The sequence below is a fragment of the Mixophyes fleayi genome, chromosome 8 (assembly GCF_038048845.1).
Source record: "Mixophyes fleayi isolate aMixFle1 chromosome 8, aMixFle1.hap1, whole genome shotgun sequence".
Taxonomy (NCBI): domain Eukaryota; kingdom Metazoa; phylum Chordata; class Amphibia; order Anura; family Limnodynastidae; genus Mixophyes; species Mixophyes fleayi.
This window is the reverse complement of record NC_134409.1, coordinates 48,955,196-48,974,216: the sequence shown is the minus strand read 5'-3', so window position 1 is coordinate 48,974,216 and position 19,021 is coordinate 48,955,196. Positions and strand designations below refer to the sequence as shown.

Sequence of the window (19,021 nt, the reverse complement as noted above, 5' to 3'; positions counted from 1 at the left end):
CTTATGAGCAGGGCCTTCCCTATCCTTTGTTTTGATGTGTGCATTTATTTTATCTCCCTGTTTTATGTATGCTCTGTTATCTCACTCTCCGGCAATGCAGAGCATTGTAGTGCCCTACAAATTAACGACGATAACAATAATACTATTTTATAATATTCCTAGGTGCTATTTGAGTAAGATTAAAACATAAAATAATTAACAAAGTATGAAATAATAACAAAATATTTGATTCTGTTCCACTACTCTACTCTATGCCTCAAAAACACATTACCTTCCCTTCTACCCTATAACACATATTCCAGTCTTAAAAGCCATATTTTCCATCGAGACTAGTATTAGTTTTAGCATAATTTTACTCAATACATAACTCACACGTCATTTTTACTACTTCGCACCAACAAATTCAACTCCCACTAATCACCATCTTTCACCTCAACCACGTCTTACACTAGCACATATACATTATCTCTCTTGTTCAAATTATCTTCTACTTCCCATCTTTCCTCCACAGTATACATTATTTATCTACGCTCTCTCTCAATCTCGGTCTATATTACATATTTAATAGCACCTAATGCCATCTCTCTTCACCCTCTTACTGGTGTGTTCACCAACAAACACCGGACTCTGAAGTCCTGTGCCACACCAGGTCCTGTGCCACACCAAGTCCTGTGCCACACCAGGTCCTGTGCCACACCAGGTCCTGTGCCACACCAAGTCCTGTGCCACACCAGGTCCTGTGCCACACCAGGTCCTGTGCCACACGACTCTGCACATCTATATCTCGAATATCAAGAGATTCCACCCAGTGCTCCACAGCAACTAGCAGCTAAGTATTATCTTTTCATATGTTGGATTAGTATAGAACAATAAGTTTGTAGATCACAATTTACTTTTCAGCTTTTTGCATAATTTAAGCTGCTACTGTACCTTGCCAGTACCCCATTGACATGTTGTTAACTTGGTTATAATTTATTGTTTGCATTTTTAATTTACCTCTGCAATAACATAAGCTCTAGAGTCTAGACTATAAGAATAAACAGTATGAATTGCATTTTATATACAGTATAAAGGGAATTGCTTTATGTAAATGGCTGGTATTGAAAAACTGGAACATTTCCAGGGACAATGCTTTAAAACCTGACACTGTCTCTTGAACTTAGGGACAGTTGGCAGCTATGAATTATATTACATGAGAGAGTTTTTATTGTCTCTTGTTCATCATCATTAATTATATATATAGCGCCAGCAATTCCACAGCGCTGTACCAAATAGTTCAGTTTTCTGAGTTTTTAGAGCATTGTTTATGGTTTCCTGTGTGAGTTTTTCTGTGACTAACTCAAATAAAATGCAGCAAAAATTTTGTATTAATAACACTTTGACTAGACCCCAAAAGTGAGCATTCAAATAACCTATTTTATGTACTTCTCACCTGCTACAGTGATACTGATGACCGCGGTTTCATTTCCGTCACTGCTAATTATATTGAGGGTGTATGTTCCAGTGTCATTGCGGGTGACATTGTGCAGTGTAAAGGTGCCATTACTGATGTACAGCACTGTGCTATTCCTGGCACACACCTTCTGCAGAATGATGGTAGGAGATGGGATGCTGTGAGTCTCACAAGTGATAGTGATTGTGTCACCCTCTGTGACATTCTGTGACGGAGTCACAACCACTGTGGTATTTCGCTGTGGAACTGGAGAAAAAGATGTAAGGTTAATTACATAAATAATTGGTGATGATGATGATGATGATAATGATATATAGAAGATTAGATATTTTCAGTGTGCTTGTATTTTGCCGGAAAATATTAGAATCATATTTCTTTAACAATGTATAGTATAGCCCTTCATTGTTAAAATCTGTATTTATTGAATGCATGTTTAAAACAGTAACCAATATATTATAAGAAGCTTATGTAAGACTCACTTTGTATAGTCAATGTTTTCTCTGCCATTTGCTGTCTTAAAATATGAGGTATGTTCCTGTGTGCTCCATTCTTGCATTTGTAATATTGTATGACCCATCCCTGGAATCCAAATTATTAAGGCCATGTTCTGTTCTGATATTCAGGATCAGTCTGGGGGTAGGAGATGCTTCTGATGTGCATGCAGTGTGTACAGAGCCTCCCTCTCTCACCACTGGGGAAGGTGTGATGGTTATATAAGTGTTCTTCTGTGGAAATGTATTTATTTACTGTATCGTTCAGTGGGATCGCCGGCAGCACTAGGGTTGATGTGTTTGTGGTTTGTGCTAAATGTTTGTGTTTTGTTAACATTAACTATTTTGTACCGGACCCGCCCGTATGGGGGCTGTATTGGCAGCAGGTCAGTCGGTGAGTCCACCGGCTGTAGCTGGCATTGCCCTTTGAATGTCGATATTATAACTGTTGACATTACTACTGTCGACAGTCACAAAGTCACAATTTTAACAGAATGAATATGCCGACATTTACACTGTCACCAGTTTGGTGTCTAGAGTATAAGTGTCGACATATTCACCATCACCAGAATGTCTAAAGCCCATAGATGAACTCATGAATATTTAATTAGATTATGTTATGACTTCAATCAAATAATTGTGATTTGATTATTTGATGGTTTTTGCTTAAGTTACAGATAACAAGGGAGAAAAATAAGCACCAAAAAAGATAGTAGCTAATCCCAGATGAATAGAAAAACTAATCTAAGACTGTTATTTATTATTTTGGTGATCTTACCTTGTACAGTCAGAATGGTCTCTGCTACTTGTTGTCCAACCACATTTGTGGATTCACAGATGTATGTCCCTATGTGTTCCACTCCAGCATGTGAAATATTGTACTGTCCACTCTCTGATTCCAACTTAATCAGTCCATGATCTATTTTCATCTTCAGGACCAGTCTGGGGGTAGGAAAAGCTTCTGATGTGCATGTTATCTGTACAGAGTCCCCCGGTCTCACCACCGGAGATGGTGCGATTGTTATATGTGTGTTCTTGGGAGGAACTGTTTAATGAGAAAACCAGTAAGAAAATATTAACATTGTTGCCATGAAAAATCCCTGCTTTACAATTTCTAAAGGTATGTACAGCAGGGCCTTTATATAGGTGCAGTTCCACTGACACATATTTACTACACTCTGTTACCAAATTCTCGTGATTAGATCATTTGAGTTTTTATTTTTGCTACAGTTATTGAGGAAGAAAATTAAGCACCAGAAGATCCAGCAAGAAACCCTCAGAAAAACAGTATAAAAATCTATGTTTATTATTTCTTTATTATTATGCTGATCTTACCTTGTACAGTCAGAATGGTCTCTGCTACTTGTTCTCCAACCACATTTTTGGATTCACAGATGTATGTCCCTATGTGTCCCACTCCAGCATGTGAAATATTGTACTGTCCACTCTCTGATTCCAACTCAGTCATCCCATGATCTGTTTTCATCTTCAGGACCAGTCTGGGGGTAGGAGAAGCTTCTGATGTGCATGTTATCTGTACAGAGTCTCCCTCTCTCACCACCGGAGATGGTGTGATTGTTATATGTGTGTTCTTGGGTGGAACTGTTCAATGAGAAAACCAGTAAGAAAATATTAACATTGTTGCCATGAAAAATCCCTGCTTTACAATTTCTCCAGGTATGTACAGTAGGGCCTTTACATAGGTGCAGTTTCGCTTATACATAGTTACTACACTCTGTTACCAAATTCTTGTGATTAGATCATTTGAGTTTATATTTTTGCTTCAGTTATTGAGGACGAAAAATAAGCACCAGAAGATCCAGCAAGAAATGCCCCAAAAAATAGTATAAAAATCTGTGTTTATTATGTCTTTATTCTTATGCAAATCTTACCTTGTACAGTCAGAATGGTCTCTGCTACTTGTTGTCCAACCACATTTTTGGATTCACAGATGTATGTCCCTATGTGTTCCACTCCAGCATGTGAAATATTGTACTGTCCACTCTCTGAATCCAACTCAATCAGCCCATGATCTGTTTTCATCTTCAGGACCAGTCTGGGGGTAGGAGAAGCTTCTGATGTGCACGTTATCTGTACAGAGTCTCCCTCTCTCACCACCGGAGATGGTGTGATTGTTATATGTGTGTTCTTGGGTGGAACTGTTCAATGAGAAAACCAGTAAAAAAATATTAACATTGTTGCCATGAAAAATCCCTGCTTTACAATTTTTCCAGGTATGTACAGTAGGGCCTTTACATAGGTGCAGTTCCGCTTATACATAGTTACTATACTCTGCTACCAAATTCTCGTGATTAGATCATTTGAGTTTATATTTTTGCTACAGTTAGAGAGGAAGAAAAATAAGCACCAGAAGATCCAGCAAGAAATGCCCCAAAAAATAGTATAAAAATCTATGTTTACTATTTCTTTATTCTTATGCTGATCTTAGGGGCAGCACGTTGGCGAAGTGGTTAGCACTTCTGCCTCACAGCGCTGGGGTCATGAGTTTAATTCCCAACCATGGCCTTATCTGTGAGGAGTTTGTATGTTCTCCCTGTGTTTGCGTGGGTTTCCTCCGGGTGCTCCGGTTTCCTCCCACACTCCAAAAAACATACTGGTAGGTTAATTGGCTGCTATCCAAAAATTTGACACTAGTCTCTCTCTCTGACTGTGTGTGTGTGTGTGTGTGTGTGTGTGTGTGTGTGTGTGTGTGTTAGGGAATTAAGACTGTAAGCTCCAATGGGGCAGGGACTGATGTGAATGAGTTCTCTGTACAGCGCTGCGGAATCAGTGGCGCTATATAAATGAATGATGATGATGATCTTGATCTTACCTTGTACAGTCAGAATGGTCTCTGCTACTTGTTCTCCAACCACATTTTTGGATTCACAGATATATGTCCCTATGTGTCCCACTCCAGCATGTGAAATATTGTACTGTCCACTCTCTGATTCCAACTCAATCATCCCATGATCTGTTTTCATCTTCAGGACCAGTCTGGGGATAGGAGAAGCTTCTGATGTGCATGTTATCTGTACAGAGTCTCCCTCTCTCACCACCGGAGATTGTGTGATTGTTATATGTGTGTTCTTGGGAGGAACTGTTCAATGAGAAAACCAATAAGAAAATATTAACATTGTTGCCATGAAAAATCCCTGCTTTACAATTTCTCCAGGTATATACAGTAGGGCCTTTACATAGGTGCAGTTCCGCTCATACATATTTACTACACTCTGTTACCAAATTCTTGTGATTAGATCATTTGTGTTTTTATTTTTACTACAGTTAGAGAGAAAGAAAAATAAGCACCAGAAGATCCAGCAAGAAACCCCCCAAAAAATAGTATAAAAATCTATGTTTACTATTTCTTTATTCTTATCCTGATCTTACCTTGTACAGTCAGAATGGTCTCTGCTACTTGTTGTCCAATCATATTTGTGGATTCACAGATATATGTCCCTATGTGTTCCACTCCAGCATGTGAAATATTGTACTGTCCACTCTCTGATTCCAACTCAATCATCCCATGATCTGTTTTCATCTTCAGGACCAGTCTGGGGGTAGGAGAAGCTTCTGATGTGCATGTTATCTGTACAGAGTCTCCCTCTCTCACCACCGGAGATGGTGTGATTGTTATATGTGTGTTCTTGGGAGGAACTGTTCAATGAGAAAACCAATAAGAAAATATTAACATTGTTGCCATGAAAAATCCCTGCTTTACATTTTCTCCAGGTATGTACAGTAGGGCCTTTACATAGGTGCAGTTCCACTGATACATATTTACTACACTCTGTTACCAAATTCTCGTGATTAGATCATTTGAGTTTTTATTTTTACTACAGTTAGAGAGAAAGAAAAATAAGCACCAGAAGATCCAGCAAGAAACCCCCCAAAAATAGTATAAAAATCTATGTTTACTATTTCTTTATTCTTATGCTGATCTTACCAGTGGCGCTATATAAATGAATGATGATGATGATCTTGATCTTACCTTGTACAGTCAGAATGGTCTCTGCTACTTGTTCTCCAACCACATTTTTGGATTCACAGATATATGTCCCTATGTGTCCCACTCCAGCATGTGAAATATTGTACTGTCCACTCTCTGATTCCAACTCAATCATCCCATGATCTGTTTTCATCTTCAGGACCAGTCTGGGGATAGGAGAAGCTTCTGATGTGCATGTTATCTGTACAGAGTCTCCCTCTCTCACCACCGGAGATTGTGTGATTGTTATATGTGTGTTCTTGGGAGGAACTGTTCAATGAGAAAACCAATAAGAAAATATTAACATTGTTGCCATGAAAAATCCCTGCTTTACAATTTCTCCAGGTATATACAGTAGGGCCTTTACATAGGTGCAGTTCCGCTCATACATATTTACTACACTCTGTTACCAAATTCTTGTGATTAGATCATTTGTGTTTTTATTTTTACTACAGTTAGAGAGAAAGAAAAATAAGCACCAGAAGATCCAGCAAGAAACCCCCCAAAAAATAGTATAAAAATCTATGTTTACTATTTCTTTATTCTTATCCTGATCTTACCTTGTACAGTCAGAATGGTCTCTGCTACTTGTTGTCCAATCATATTTGTGGATTCACAGATATATGTCCCTATGTGTTCCACTCCAGCATGTGAAATATTGTACTGTCCACTCTCTGATTCCAACTCAATCATCCCATGATCTGTTTTCATCTTCAGGACCAGTCTGGGGGTAGGAGAAGCTTCTGATGTGCATGTTATCTGTACAGAGTCTCCCTCTCTCACCACCGGAGATGGTGTGATTGTTATATGTGTGTTCTTGGGAGGAACTGTTCAATGAGAAAACCAATAAGAAAATATTAACATTGTTGCCATGAAAAATCCCTGCTTTACATTTTCTCCAGGTATGTACAGTAGGGCCTTTACATAGGTGCAGTTCCACTGATACATATTTACTACACTCTGTTACCAAATTCTCGTGATTAGATCATTTGAGTTTTTATTTTTACTACAGTTAGAGAGAAAGAAAAATAAGCACCAGAAGATCCAGCAAGAAACCCCCCAAAAATAGTATAAAAATCTATGTTTACTATTTCTTTATTCTTATGCTGATCTTACCTTGTACAGTCAGAATGGTCTCTGCTACTTGTTGTCCAATCACATTTGTGGATTCACAGATATATGTCCCTATGTGTTCCACTCCAGCATGTGAAATATTGTACTGTCCACTCTCTGATTCCAACTCAATCAGCCCATGATCTGTTTTCATCTTCAGGACCAGTCTGGGGGTAGGAGAAGCTTCTGATGTGCACATTATCTGTACAGAGTCTCCCTCTCTCATCACCGGAGATGGTGTGATTGTTATATACGTGTTCTTGGGTGGAACTGATAAAGTAAAAATTATATTAAAAACAATGTTAAATTAAATTAGAATAGAACAGAAGTAAAAATGTTAAGCTTAATTTTGATGTCTCATGGGCAATATACATCTAGGCACTGGCCACTGACACGCACTGCTATACAAATTCTTTCAAAGTGAAACAGCTCTACTCAATTTCAGAGGATATTTTCTGCTGACTTTCACCAGTAAAGAATCAGTAAAGCCCTAAAACAACACACGGTAGAAATGCCTCTCATGTGACACCACCTTAAGTTGGAGCTTCTCCTAATAATTCAATAAGGCAAACTGTTACTTGAGTTCTAATTTGTCTTCTTGTCTCATTGATATATTAATAAAAATAATGAATGCAATTGTTTGACTTCAGAGATATTTTGTACAGGCTTTATAGGAAATATTAAAGTACACTCATATTAAATGCACATGTAATAGAAATAATGTGTAAGAGAGAGCATGGTAATTATGGTTAAATAAAAGCAATAAGGTAACACATTACTAAGAATGAGAAAGAGAGATTAGCATAGGGAGCTTTATATAAAACTGATTTTTATTAAGTAGGTGTCCCTACAAACACTTTTAGTAGTGTGAGGTTGAAGAAAAGGCTGAAGTGCCAACAGATTAAAAATGGTTCTGCCGCCTGTAATAACATTGCACTAAACAATTGATAGTGTATTTAACTTCATTGGTTGTTATAAATAACCTGAAAACTGTTGTAAATTCAAGGTTGGATAGGGTGGCATGTGATTGGATGGGAAGTGATCACATGATGCATTATCTAGCTATCATGCAATGCAGAGCACCTGTTTGTTTCAGACTATGCAGCGTGTAACAGCTAAAGTACAGCGAATCATTGTTTTAGTGCAGGATGTGGTTCAACCTGTTTAGAAACTTAAATTTAGGGTCTCAGGTACATTATGATCATAGTTATGGCCAACTGCCTAGCTCAATGCAAAGAAAGCAATTGTCTTTGTGTATTACCACTGCTTCTTAAAACAGAATGTTTAAAAGTGAGAGTTCCATATACTCCATCTCAATTCTCACCTCATCCACTTTACAGAAGAGAGTTTACATTGTACTGTGAGTGTAACAGACTGTCCAGCTGTCATTGTGGCTCCTAACTGGATGGTATTCCTAGGATTTTCCGGAACACTTAAATCAAATCCAATCAATTTACTATCCCACATGTTTATTTTCCACTTACTTCAGTCTCAATTGATTACTTCTGACTTTCATAAATATATGTATGAAATGTAATGTAGCCTTATACATGGAAAATACTACGCAGCTCCCACTCTTAAGCTTAGTTCTTGACTTCATTGTCAGTTCTAGGTGCTAGGCAGTTGCCTAACATATCTTAAGGACAGTCCTGGTCTGAGGAAAAGTACAATATGACTGAGATATCACATGGAAAAACTCATTTTTGTATTGGACATGTGTGAAAAATATAGACCCAAGCTATATAGTTGGTGGCTAAATAATGTAATCTTCAAACTTATCTATAGTTGTTATATCAAGAAATAGAATGAAGAAAGGAGCATTTAAATGATAATACTGTAAAGCATTGAGAACAATAGGAGGAGATACAAAGATATATTATCTCGAGGAACGTCTCACCTTGTACACTGATCTCCACCTGAGAAGATGTTTTTCCTATGTTGTTTTTTGCATAGCAGATATATACACCACTGTCTTCTGGTTCTGCACTTGGAAGGATCAGTCTCCCATGGGCATCAGATGACATCTCAAGCTCCTTCCCATTATCAAGCTTCACCCACTGGATGTAAGCTTGGAATCCACTTTCAGAGCTACACATCAGAGATATTGCCTCACCAGCTCTCACAGTGGATGAATTAAACTGATTTGGGGTTTTACTGGAGGGTCTGAAAATTAGAAGAAAAAAAAATCTTAAAACATACTCCTGTAAAATATGTTGAAATCCTATTTCTCACTTAAACATAGCTTCTATGTGTTATTCAGTGTTAAAGATTGTAAGGAAAGATGTATAATGCTGTGTTCGCTTTTTTTTTTTTTTAATTCCCAGGCGTCCACTAATGTAAATTGTAGTAATTTGGTTGCAATTTTATAATACAATGCTATGCAGTATACCTGGTTATATACATGGAACAGTGGTAATAATCATGTGCGGATATAGAGGGATAGAGGGGAAAAAGACGGGGGGGGGGGGGGGGGGGGGTAGAGGTATAAAAAGATGGACTCATGACAAAATGTGAGACAATGACAGCTCCTGAATTTATTAAAAAATAAGTATTCACTCCCCAGGAACTTTTTTTTAGCATATAAAACTACTATTTGACATAAATATATTATGTTGTGTTCTACTGAGCTGAATCATGTACATGTGATCACTAGAGTGTTTACACTTAGCAAACTTAGTCTATAGCGTTCTCTTTTACTCATCTACTGTATGTTGCTATATTGGGAGGGAGGTGCTTCTATAGAACAAGTTCACTGACTGATTGCCAGACATGCCTTGCAGAAATGCAATATAGGTGTGTATAGTGTGTGTATAGTGTGTGTATAGGTTGGTTAATACACAGGGGCCGGACCAGTGATGTCACACTAGCTCAAAAAAGTGCGTTCTCAGCTTTTTTACTTATATCAGACCTCATTTAGACACAGCTTCTGCTGCATATAATGGAGTGGGGAAATGAAAATGTATATTGCTTATATAGTTCATATCTGCAATTTCAATAATTAAGGTCACTGTCCTTTTATATATGTAGCACATATTTCCCCCTTAGTAGTTACTAAGAGGAGAAAATGACATGACTCTATTACTCACACATTAGGTGGAGGTCCATTGATGTGTGCCTTTGTATAGACTCAATTTCATAATCCTCAAATTTCAGATCAGCCTCACACTTAATCTTCATGCCCTCATTCCTCTCCTGCAGGACTAAATCATGAAACAGGCTGACATTTTGCATCCCTTCATTCGCTTCATCCATCCCAGCATCATATTCAGCCACTATTTTCTCATCCAGTAAAATCTGAGCAGTCATCATCTCAGAGCGATAGATGTTTAGCAGCGTGCAGTTGATTCTGGACTGTTCTCCAACCACCAGAGATGAGATGTGTAGAATGGGATCACTGGGGAAAGCTGTAACAGAACATTGATGTGTTATATATTATTAATACTTTGTAAATGAAATGCATAAATGTAAAAAAATTGCAAAGTAATGTAGTTCAATGCTCTATAAAATGCCAGGTGCATGCTTATATATAATAATGGATTCCCTTGCTGTACAATATTCATTTTCTCTCCTCACTATTTTTTTAACTCTCTCTTAAAAGCACAACACAAACATTTTATCTGCTTTTTTTCACAAATATATATTTATATTAACTAATTAGTACTAAAACAGCTTCCTATTGTTTTCTAACACATTGAAATGGACACTCCATTCAAACTTAATAATAATGGTTACTTATATTATAACTGCAGTCATATATATGTGGATTTTTGTCCTACAAGAATGAGACAACAAAACAAACCAAGTTGATGTTTATTTTTCCATGCCAATGAATCTTCTAGTGTTATTGTACAATGCTTATGAAACTAATGTGAATACCAAAAAGCAAAGTTCAAGTAAGAGACCCACCAATGAGAATAATTATACTATTTATTGTACTATCACTACTCAATACAGTCCACACAAGATAATATGATCTAGACACCCTTGGTACAATGAATAAATTAAATGTTCTTTGCCACTTACTAGCATATCATATGTTACACAATGTGCTGAATACATTAGCTTCCTATGTAATTATTTAATGCATTATCCCCGATCCACCTACTAACCTAATACACCCATTCCGTCTATTCCCTCTGCTCCTGTCTTTTCCTCCCATTTTTAATATGCCCATTTACTTTATATTATATTGTTAATATCTATAATAAAAGCCAACTACCATCATGTGTGATATTAACAGACAAGCAGAATGGTGATTGACAACTAAACTTTACAAGTGGTTCTACAACAGCTGTCACTAATTACAAAAACCCTTCAAATAGTTCAATGTGCTTCATACTAATGTGAGGTCACCCACATAAAACACTTACAGTAAATGGCGATTTGGAATCTCTTCTCTCCTGGTGGCTGATTGCATGACACAGGTGATACATTACAGCGGTAGAATCCATCGCTGTCACTACTGACCTTCATGGTCAGGGTTGACTTCTGACCCACTGTAGTAACTGTACCACTTAATGTTTGGTCGATGACACTAGCCCAGATAAACTCGGGTTTGTCACATGTCAAGGCTTCGCAAGTGATATGAAGCTCTTCACCAATCTGAGCCTTGATTGTGGTACGGGGAGATGAAAGGATGATGTCTGAGGCAGAGGCTGTGGAAGGGACATAATATCAGCTAGTTAGATACAAAAGATACATTTCACTGTGGAAAACAGGATAACGATGCTAACAGAGGGACGTATTGGATGGGAACCACTGTTTTATTTCTGTTCTGGACCATAATTTAATTTAGTTGTCATTTCTTTCCGAAAGATCAACGCATTCTGGATTAAAATTGCCAATATTCTGAACCATATCACATACATTGCAACATCATTGTTCTCAGGGGAGGGCTGGCAAATTTTAGTCTGGGGGCAAGACTCTACTCAGCAGTCTATTAGGAAAAAATACAGTGACCCAGCCCAAGGTAGCTCACTATGGGACCGGCCTGGGGGGTGAGCAGATGCCCCCCTGCCACGCAGCCCATCCTGCCCATAATTGTTCTTCCAAAAAACAATAACATGGATAACTTTGATTTGCACAAAAGCATCAATGTATCAAACTAATACAAAATGAGGTACAGTCATATCTCCGAGAAATCTATTCATTACCGATATACATTGTTTTGCTTAAATATGAAGGGAAGACTTAGCCCTTTTTATGCATAGCCATGAAATAATTAATTGTATTTATGAGCCCAAATATCTTACTATGCTGTAAGAAGAATATCATTGCTGTGATGGTGAGTAAACAGATCCGAGACATGGCTGGGTTCCCGAGGTATACCAAGCTTAGGATGAAGATATAAGGGTTCCAGATTCTTTGTATCCGAGGTTCTGTGATGGGTCCTACAGTTCCAGGTCCTGATTAGTTTATTAATATTCCAAGAGCTGTATGTAAATCGATGTGTTCTAAGTTTTCTTTGGGGGTTATAAATTCCACGGCTGCAATGAAGCTCACACTTCTCATGGACTCCTGTGTTTCTCGATCTGTGTTAGCAGTTGTGTGAATGGCATAAAAGAAGTATCTGCATGCCGCTTTATACGTGGGCATCTGTGGAATTCCCGTCGGGGAAACCACATGGTTTTTTTTTTCATGATAAAAGATCAAAAATGTTGCTAAAAACGCACCGCACTACTGCCACCTGCTGGAAGTTAGAGAGAAAGAATTGGCTTTAGCCTGGAGCACCGACAGTCTCTGAATGTCATCTGTTTGATGATTATAAATCCCAACAGTTTTGTTACGAAGTAACTTTTATTTATATATAAAGTTTATTTATAAACTTTAAAATTGCAAAGTTAAAAACAGCGAAATGACAAGGTGAGATTGGGAATTAAAGTGATAATAAAATCGGAGTATACCTTGTAATCCCTTTATTTCATTCATTTCATTCTTCTTCATTTCTCAATGAGCTTAGTTATCTGTTGATTCACTTGTTTTATCTGTGACTACTATCTAGACCTTTTTTTCTCTCAGTTCTCATTGTTGTAGCAGTGTAAAATAAATATTGTCTAGAAGTTGATACAGTTTTTTGTAAAGCTCAATAAATGAGTTACAGTAGATTAAAGCGACACTTGAGTTTGAATCATATTACATTTGCTGCTTCCACTAAACTGAATTAATCCACCTATTTATATGGTTCCCAGTAACTTTGTGGGTTAATCTCACTTAATTATTACTAGCTGTCATATGGATATAATTTCACACACCTCACACTGTTGTGGCAATAAGTAGATATTATCTAATAATAAATGCATTCTAGTTGTGAGATTAAACTGTAAGCAGTTGGGACAAACCTTATTGCAGAATCCATACACTAGGAATTGCAGTCACTACCTCCGGTATTTAATCAGACTCTCTACCAAAATAATTACTAACCGTCTGACAGAAGCATGTAGAGTGAATTGCTCAATATCTGTCTTTGCTCCAATAGTATTGGGGGCTAATTGCAGTTAGTCCACATTTTCATCACATTAAGAAAGTGACATGATACTTAGCAACATCATCATCATCATCATTTATTTATATAGCGCCAACATATTCCGTAGCGCTTTACAATTGGAGACAAACATAGTAAACTAATAAACAAACTGGGTAAAACAGACAAAGAGGTGAGAAGGCACTGCTCGCAAGCTTACAATCTATTGGACAATGGGAGTTTGACACATGAGGTTAAGTCTACATTTGGTAAAAGGTAAAAGTGACTCATAAGCAAAATGATCCTGTCACACAACAATGGTGATCAAGGGGTAGTTGTATAACAGGTGGTAATAGGGTAATGTACTGAGGTTAAGAGGGTGGTTGAGGAATATTATAAGCTTGTCTGAAGAGGTGGGTTTTCAGAGAACGCTTGAAAGCTTGTAGACTAGAGGAGAGTCTTATTGTGCGAGGGAGAGAATTCCATAGAGTAGGTGCAGCCCGGAAAAAGTCCTGTAATCGGGAATGGGAGGATGTAATGAGTGTGGATGAGAGACGCAGATCTTGTGCAGAACGGAGTTGCCGAGTTGGGAGATATTTTGTGACAAGAGAGGAGATGTATGTTGGTGCAGCTTTGTTGATGGTCTTGTAGGTTAGTAAGAGTATTTTATATTGGATTCGGTAGAAAACAGGCAACCAGTGTAGAGACATACAGAGTGATTCAACAGAGGTATAACGATTTGCAAGGAAAATCAATCTTGCCGCAGCATGCAAAATAGATTGTAGGGGTTTGAGTCTGTTTTTGGGAAGGCCAGTAAGGAGGGAATTGCAATAGTCAATGCAGGAGATGATAAGTGCATGAATTAAGGTTTTTGCGGTGTTTTGTGTGAGATGTGTGCGAATTCTGGAAATGTTTTTTAGATGTATGTAACATGATTTAGATATAAAGTCAATGTGGGGAACAAAGGATAGTTGTGAGTCAAGGATTACATCAAGGCAGCGAGCTTGTGGGGTGGGATTTATGGTCATGTTATCAACAGAGATAGATAGAAATGTCAGGTATGCTCTTGTTGGTGGGTGGGAATATTATTAACTCTGTTTTAGAAAGATTAAGTTTGAGTTGGCGAGAGGACATCCAAGATGAAATAGCAGAAAGACAGTCAGTAACGCGAGACAACACAGATGTCGAGAGATCAGGAGAGGATAGATAAATTTGGGTATCATCCGCATAGAGATGATATTGAAATCCAAAGTTACTTATTAGATTTCCAAGAGAAGCGGTGTAGATAGAGAACAGCAGAGGACCTAGCACTGAGCCTTGCGGTACTCCAACTGATAAAGGAAGCGGAGCAGAGGTGGCCCCAGAGAAGTTAACAGTGAAAGAGTGATTAGAAAGGTAGGATGAGAACCAGGATAGAACAGTGTCTTGAAGCCCTAGGGATTGCAGCGTTTGTATGAGAAGAGAGTGGTCAACGGTGTCAAATGCAGCCGAGAGATCCAGGAGAATTAGGAGAGAGTAATGGCGTTTAGTTTTAGCAGTGATCAGATCATTGACAACCTTAGTCAAAGCAGTGTCTGTGGAGTGTTGAGAACGAAAGCCAGACTGAAGAGGATCCAACAGGTTGTTAGCGGAAAGAAAGCGTGTGAGGCGAGTGTAGGCAAATTTCTCTAGAAGCTTGGAGGGGCACGGCAGCATCTTACACAAACCCAAGTTAATTTGCTGTTTCTTAGAAGTAAGTAGCTTGATTATGGATCAGGCATATTCAGCGAACGCCCTTTGGTAACACATAAAAGGTTGTGATTTCAGGATTCTCAACCCAGAGGAATTCATACTCCTATTTATGTATGTTCTCCCTGTGTTTGCATGGGTTTCCTCCGGGTGCTCCGGTTTCCTCCCACACTCCAAAAACATACTGGTAGGTTAATTGGTTGCTAACAAATTGACCCTAGTCTGTGTGACTGTCTGTCTGTCTCTGTCTGTCTGTGTGTGTGTATGTTAGGGAATTTAGACTGTAAGCCCCAATAGGGCAGGGACTGATGTGAGTGAGTTCTCTGTACAGCGCTGCGGAATTAGTGGCACTATATAAATAAATGATAATAATAATAATTTATCACCCCTCTATCATATGTATTTCATACTAGTTTTTGATACATTTTGAAATAGTTACCTGATTGATTAAAGTTTTTCTATAACATGATTTGTCATTTAGTTGCCTGTTGATCTCAGCCTTTCATGTTCTTTACTTTATTCTCCTTGATTAAAATTTACATAAATATTAGACTATTAGCCAATGGGGGAGGGGCTGTTCTGCTCCTATTTCCATTCATAGATTTCTCAGGAGCGTAAGAGCTCATCACTAGGAAGCATTATTTTCATTACAGAGGGTTGACGGGTTTGAAAATATATGGTTATCAGACAAGCATTTTATTAATGTTTACAAAGAACTCACATCAATGACACCCATTGGTGCTTATAGTCTAAATTCCCTAACATACACACAGAGAGAAAGAGACTAAGGTCAATTTAATAGCAGCCAATTAACCTACTAGTATTATTTTTTTATCTCTTTAAAAATGTGCTTTAACATATCTACAATTTCATCTTGCTTGTGGAAACATTCCGATTATTCAATATATACAGACAAATAAGTCAAGAGCAATATACTACATTCAAATTACATCCTGATTTTCTACACATTTTTATGTATAGACAGATACACACATACTTTCTGACACAAATGATTGTAAAATACAGCTTACTGTGCACAGTTATGAAAACAGATTAAGTATATACAGTAGGGGGTAAATGTATGAACATGCGGGTTCTTCAACACCCGCGTGTTCAGCGATTAAATTTCAAGCGACGCTGCATTGTAAAGGGAAACTTCCCTTTACAATGCAGCGCCGCTTGAAATTTAATCGCCGAACACGCTGAACATGCGGGTGTTGAAGAACCCGCATGTTCATACATTTACCCCTAGGTCTATAGACATAAAAAAGATTGATAGTTTTTAAAGACATATACATGAATTTGGGTTTACAAGAGGTGCAAATGGGATGAATGGAATATATTTGCAATTAAAATTATTGTCCAAAATATTTTGATTTTTGTTTTTGTTTTACATCTACAAATCAAACATACAGTTCTTCTCCAGGCTGACACAATTGTTGCATGACTTTCAGTCATACAACTGTAGGTGTCAACTTCCTTATTACTTTCTTAATATTGCTTGTAGAAGATAACAGATGAATAAACATTCTCCTTGTGTTGAACAATAGGGGAAGGAAGCTCTCACTTGTAACTTATAAGAATCTGACTTTATCTAAAATTGTTTTGACTTGTGTATAAAAATGTTTTTCGTTTCTATAACTTGTGTTAGCAGGGCTAACCAGAATTATTAGCATTATTGTTGTAGACATTATACAACATTATACATTAGAAATTATGTGACCAGATTTAAAGCAGAATATATGGGACAATAACCCAAATTCAAAACTGCAGAGGGCCATCTGAATTATGATTTGCCTTAGTTCCACAATACATTTTATATAGAAATAAAATTGATTGTAGAGTTATTTATAATTGACATCAGTTTGAATGTTGGAGACTTTGATGTTTGTGTTGGGACCACTTATAAAGATGCTTAAATAGATGTATTCCTGAAATGTAGCAAGTAAGACATTGCTGAATACAAAAAATTAAACTAGAATCAGCCAAGAGACAGAACTATAAAGGAAAGTATAGAACTGTAATATGTGTTTATATGGAGCACTAAGCTCCTTCTCCCATCTTGGTAGTGGTATGCCCTTTGATTTAATGGCAGGAAGACAGGAAGTGAGGCAGCCTCCAGCCGTCCGCATCGCTCTACTGAGCATGCACAGACAGGAAGTGGGGCAGCTTCCAGCCATCCGCATCGCTCTACTGAGCATTCACAGACAGGAAGTTCAGCTCTCAGCAGTTTCTTCCAGTGACAGTTGAACAGAAAAGAAGTGATGACTTGAGCTACATCCCTTTTGTGCAAACTTACACCATCCTTTGCTACCACAACTGTATATATGTCTATAACATCTGTTACAACAAGTTCTGAAATAAAACCAACAAATTGGTGAAGTCTAAAAGCTTCTTGTGGTTTAACATTTACTAACAACGTCGCTGACACATATTACATATAACAGCACAAGTGCCATGCCCAATAATATGGTCGTAGATTGTGAATTGCCCCTCTATTTATCCAGTCAGACAGCACCTGTTCTGCATAGAGTACCTTTCTGTCTGGTAAGGAAATGCTCCATCCCTGTGAACACACAGACACAAACACACACACACAGACACACACACACACACATACACACACACACACACACACACACACACACACACACACACACACACATATTTGTCTCCCTGTTGTTCTGTGTGACTGCTATCATGACAAAGGTCCAAGTGTTTGACCGAAACATCAAACCATAATGTACGACATGGGTGTTCCACAGTGCCAAGAAGATAGAGCAATTGAAAATTGAAAATGAAAAACCATTAATACAGAACTATCTAGAAATCAAAGTGATCTACTGTTTCCTGGAGAGGATGAGTGCTATATCTGTCCCCAGCAAAGCGATAGATGTCAACAGCCCTAATGCTCAGCAGGGTGAAGGGATTGCAGAAAACAAGACTAACCAACCAATCTCACTATTATGAGATCAATAGTTTGGAGAAATTCAGAGATCCATCAGTGTAGCTTCCAAGGAAGACCTCTATTTATAAAGGGGGTGCCCCTCACGGCATTGAAAAGATGGGTAATTCCACCCATCCATCCTTACAATGGCTAAAATGCCTGATAGTTCAAATAAAAATTAATACAGTATATATTTTGAATCAGCGAAAGAAATGCATATAAATAATATTTCAAGTTCTTCTATTCCCTACAGAATTGAGGAACCTGGAGGTAGGTACGCAGAATTAGGAAGTTGACCCTATCTAAATAAAAGGAAGTCTCCTGTGTGATATATCATGTGCTCTGTTTAGCAACTTTTTATGTGACTTGTTGGGGAAACTCCCTACAGCACTCAGAGATCAGTGTTCTAGTCATTGAGTCTCCTCTTCGCTGTATAGACAAATGTAGCCACTGGTGTGTGTCTCTGTCTGCTGAAAAGGATATACAAATATTTAAAATAACACACACAATTGTTAGTTTCATAAATGACAAACATTTGAAGCTTTTTTGGTACTTTTATTAGCCTTTGAAATTGTTAATATTTTGTGTTTGTCTATTAGAGATGAGCGGGCTCGGATTCCGCTAATCCGAGCCCACCCGAACAGTGCGGATCCGAACGGGATCCGAGCACTGTTCGGATATTGCCGGCGGGCAAAAAAATGAAAACAAGGCTCTGTCGTCCAAGTCTCGCGTCGAATCTCACGAGGGGTGGGAGGGAGGGCCCAGAACAATTCCATCTTGTACCTCTTTTTTTGGCATTATGTGCTCAAGCTACCTCGGTGCAACCTTTTGGCCTAAAAAC

The 19,021-nt window shown here is 38.0% G+C and overlaps 1 protein-coding gene across 1 annotated transcript in view; it reads right to left on the bottom strand.

The window, feature by feature from the left end:
• The window catches only part of VCAM1 (vascular cell adhesion molecule 1), a 47,915-nt gene extending 35,297 nt beyond the window's left edge, over positions 1 to 12,618 (bottom strand). The window contains 13 exon segments of the mRNA XM_075182544.1: positions 2,723 to 2,989; positions 3,280 to 3,546; positions 3,837 to 4,103; positions 4,778 to 5,044; positions 5,335 to 5,601; positions 5,936 to 6,202; positions 6,493 to 6,759; positions 7,049 to 7,315; positions 8,943 to 9,179; positions 9,182 to 9,208; positions 10,132 to 10,449; positions 11,416 to 11,700; positions 12,298 to 12,618. Coding sequence (XP_075038645.1) covers positions 2,723 to 2,989; positions 3,280 to 3,546; positions 3,837 to 4,103; positions 4,778 to 5,044; positions 5,335 to 5,601; positions 5,936 to 6,202; positions 6,493 to 6,759; positions 7,049 to 7,315; positions 8,943 to 9,179; positions 9,182 to 9,208; positions 10,132 to 10,449; positions 11,416 to 11,700; positions 12,298 to 12,352 — 3,058 coding nt within the window. The 5' untranslated portion in view covers positions 12,353 to 12,618.
• Positions 12,619 to 19,021: the final 6,403 nt, after the last annotated feature.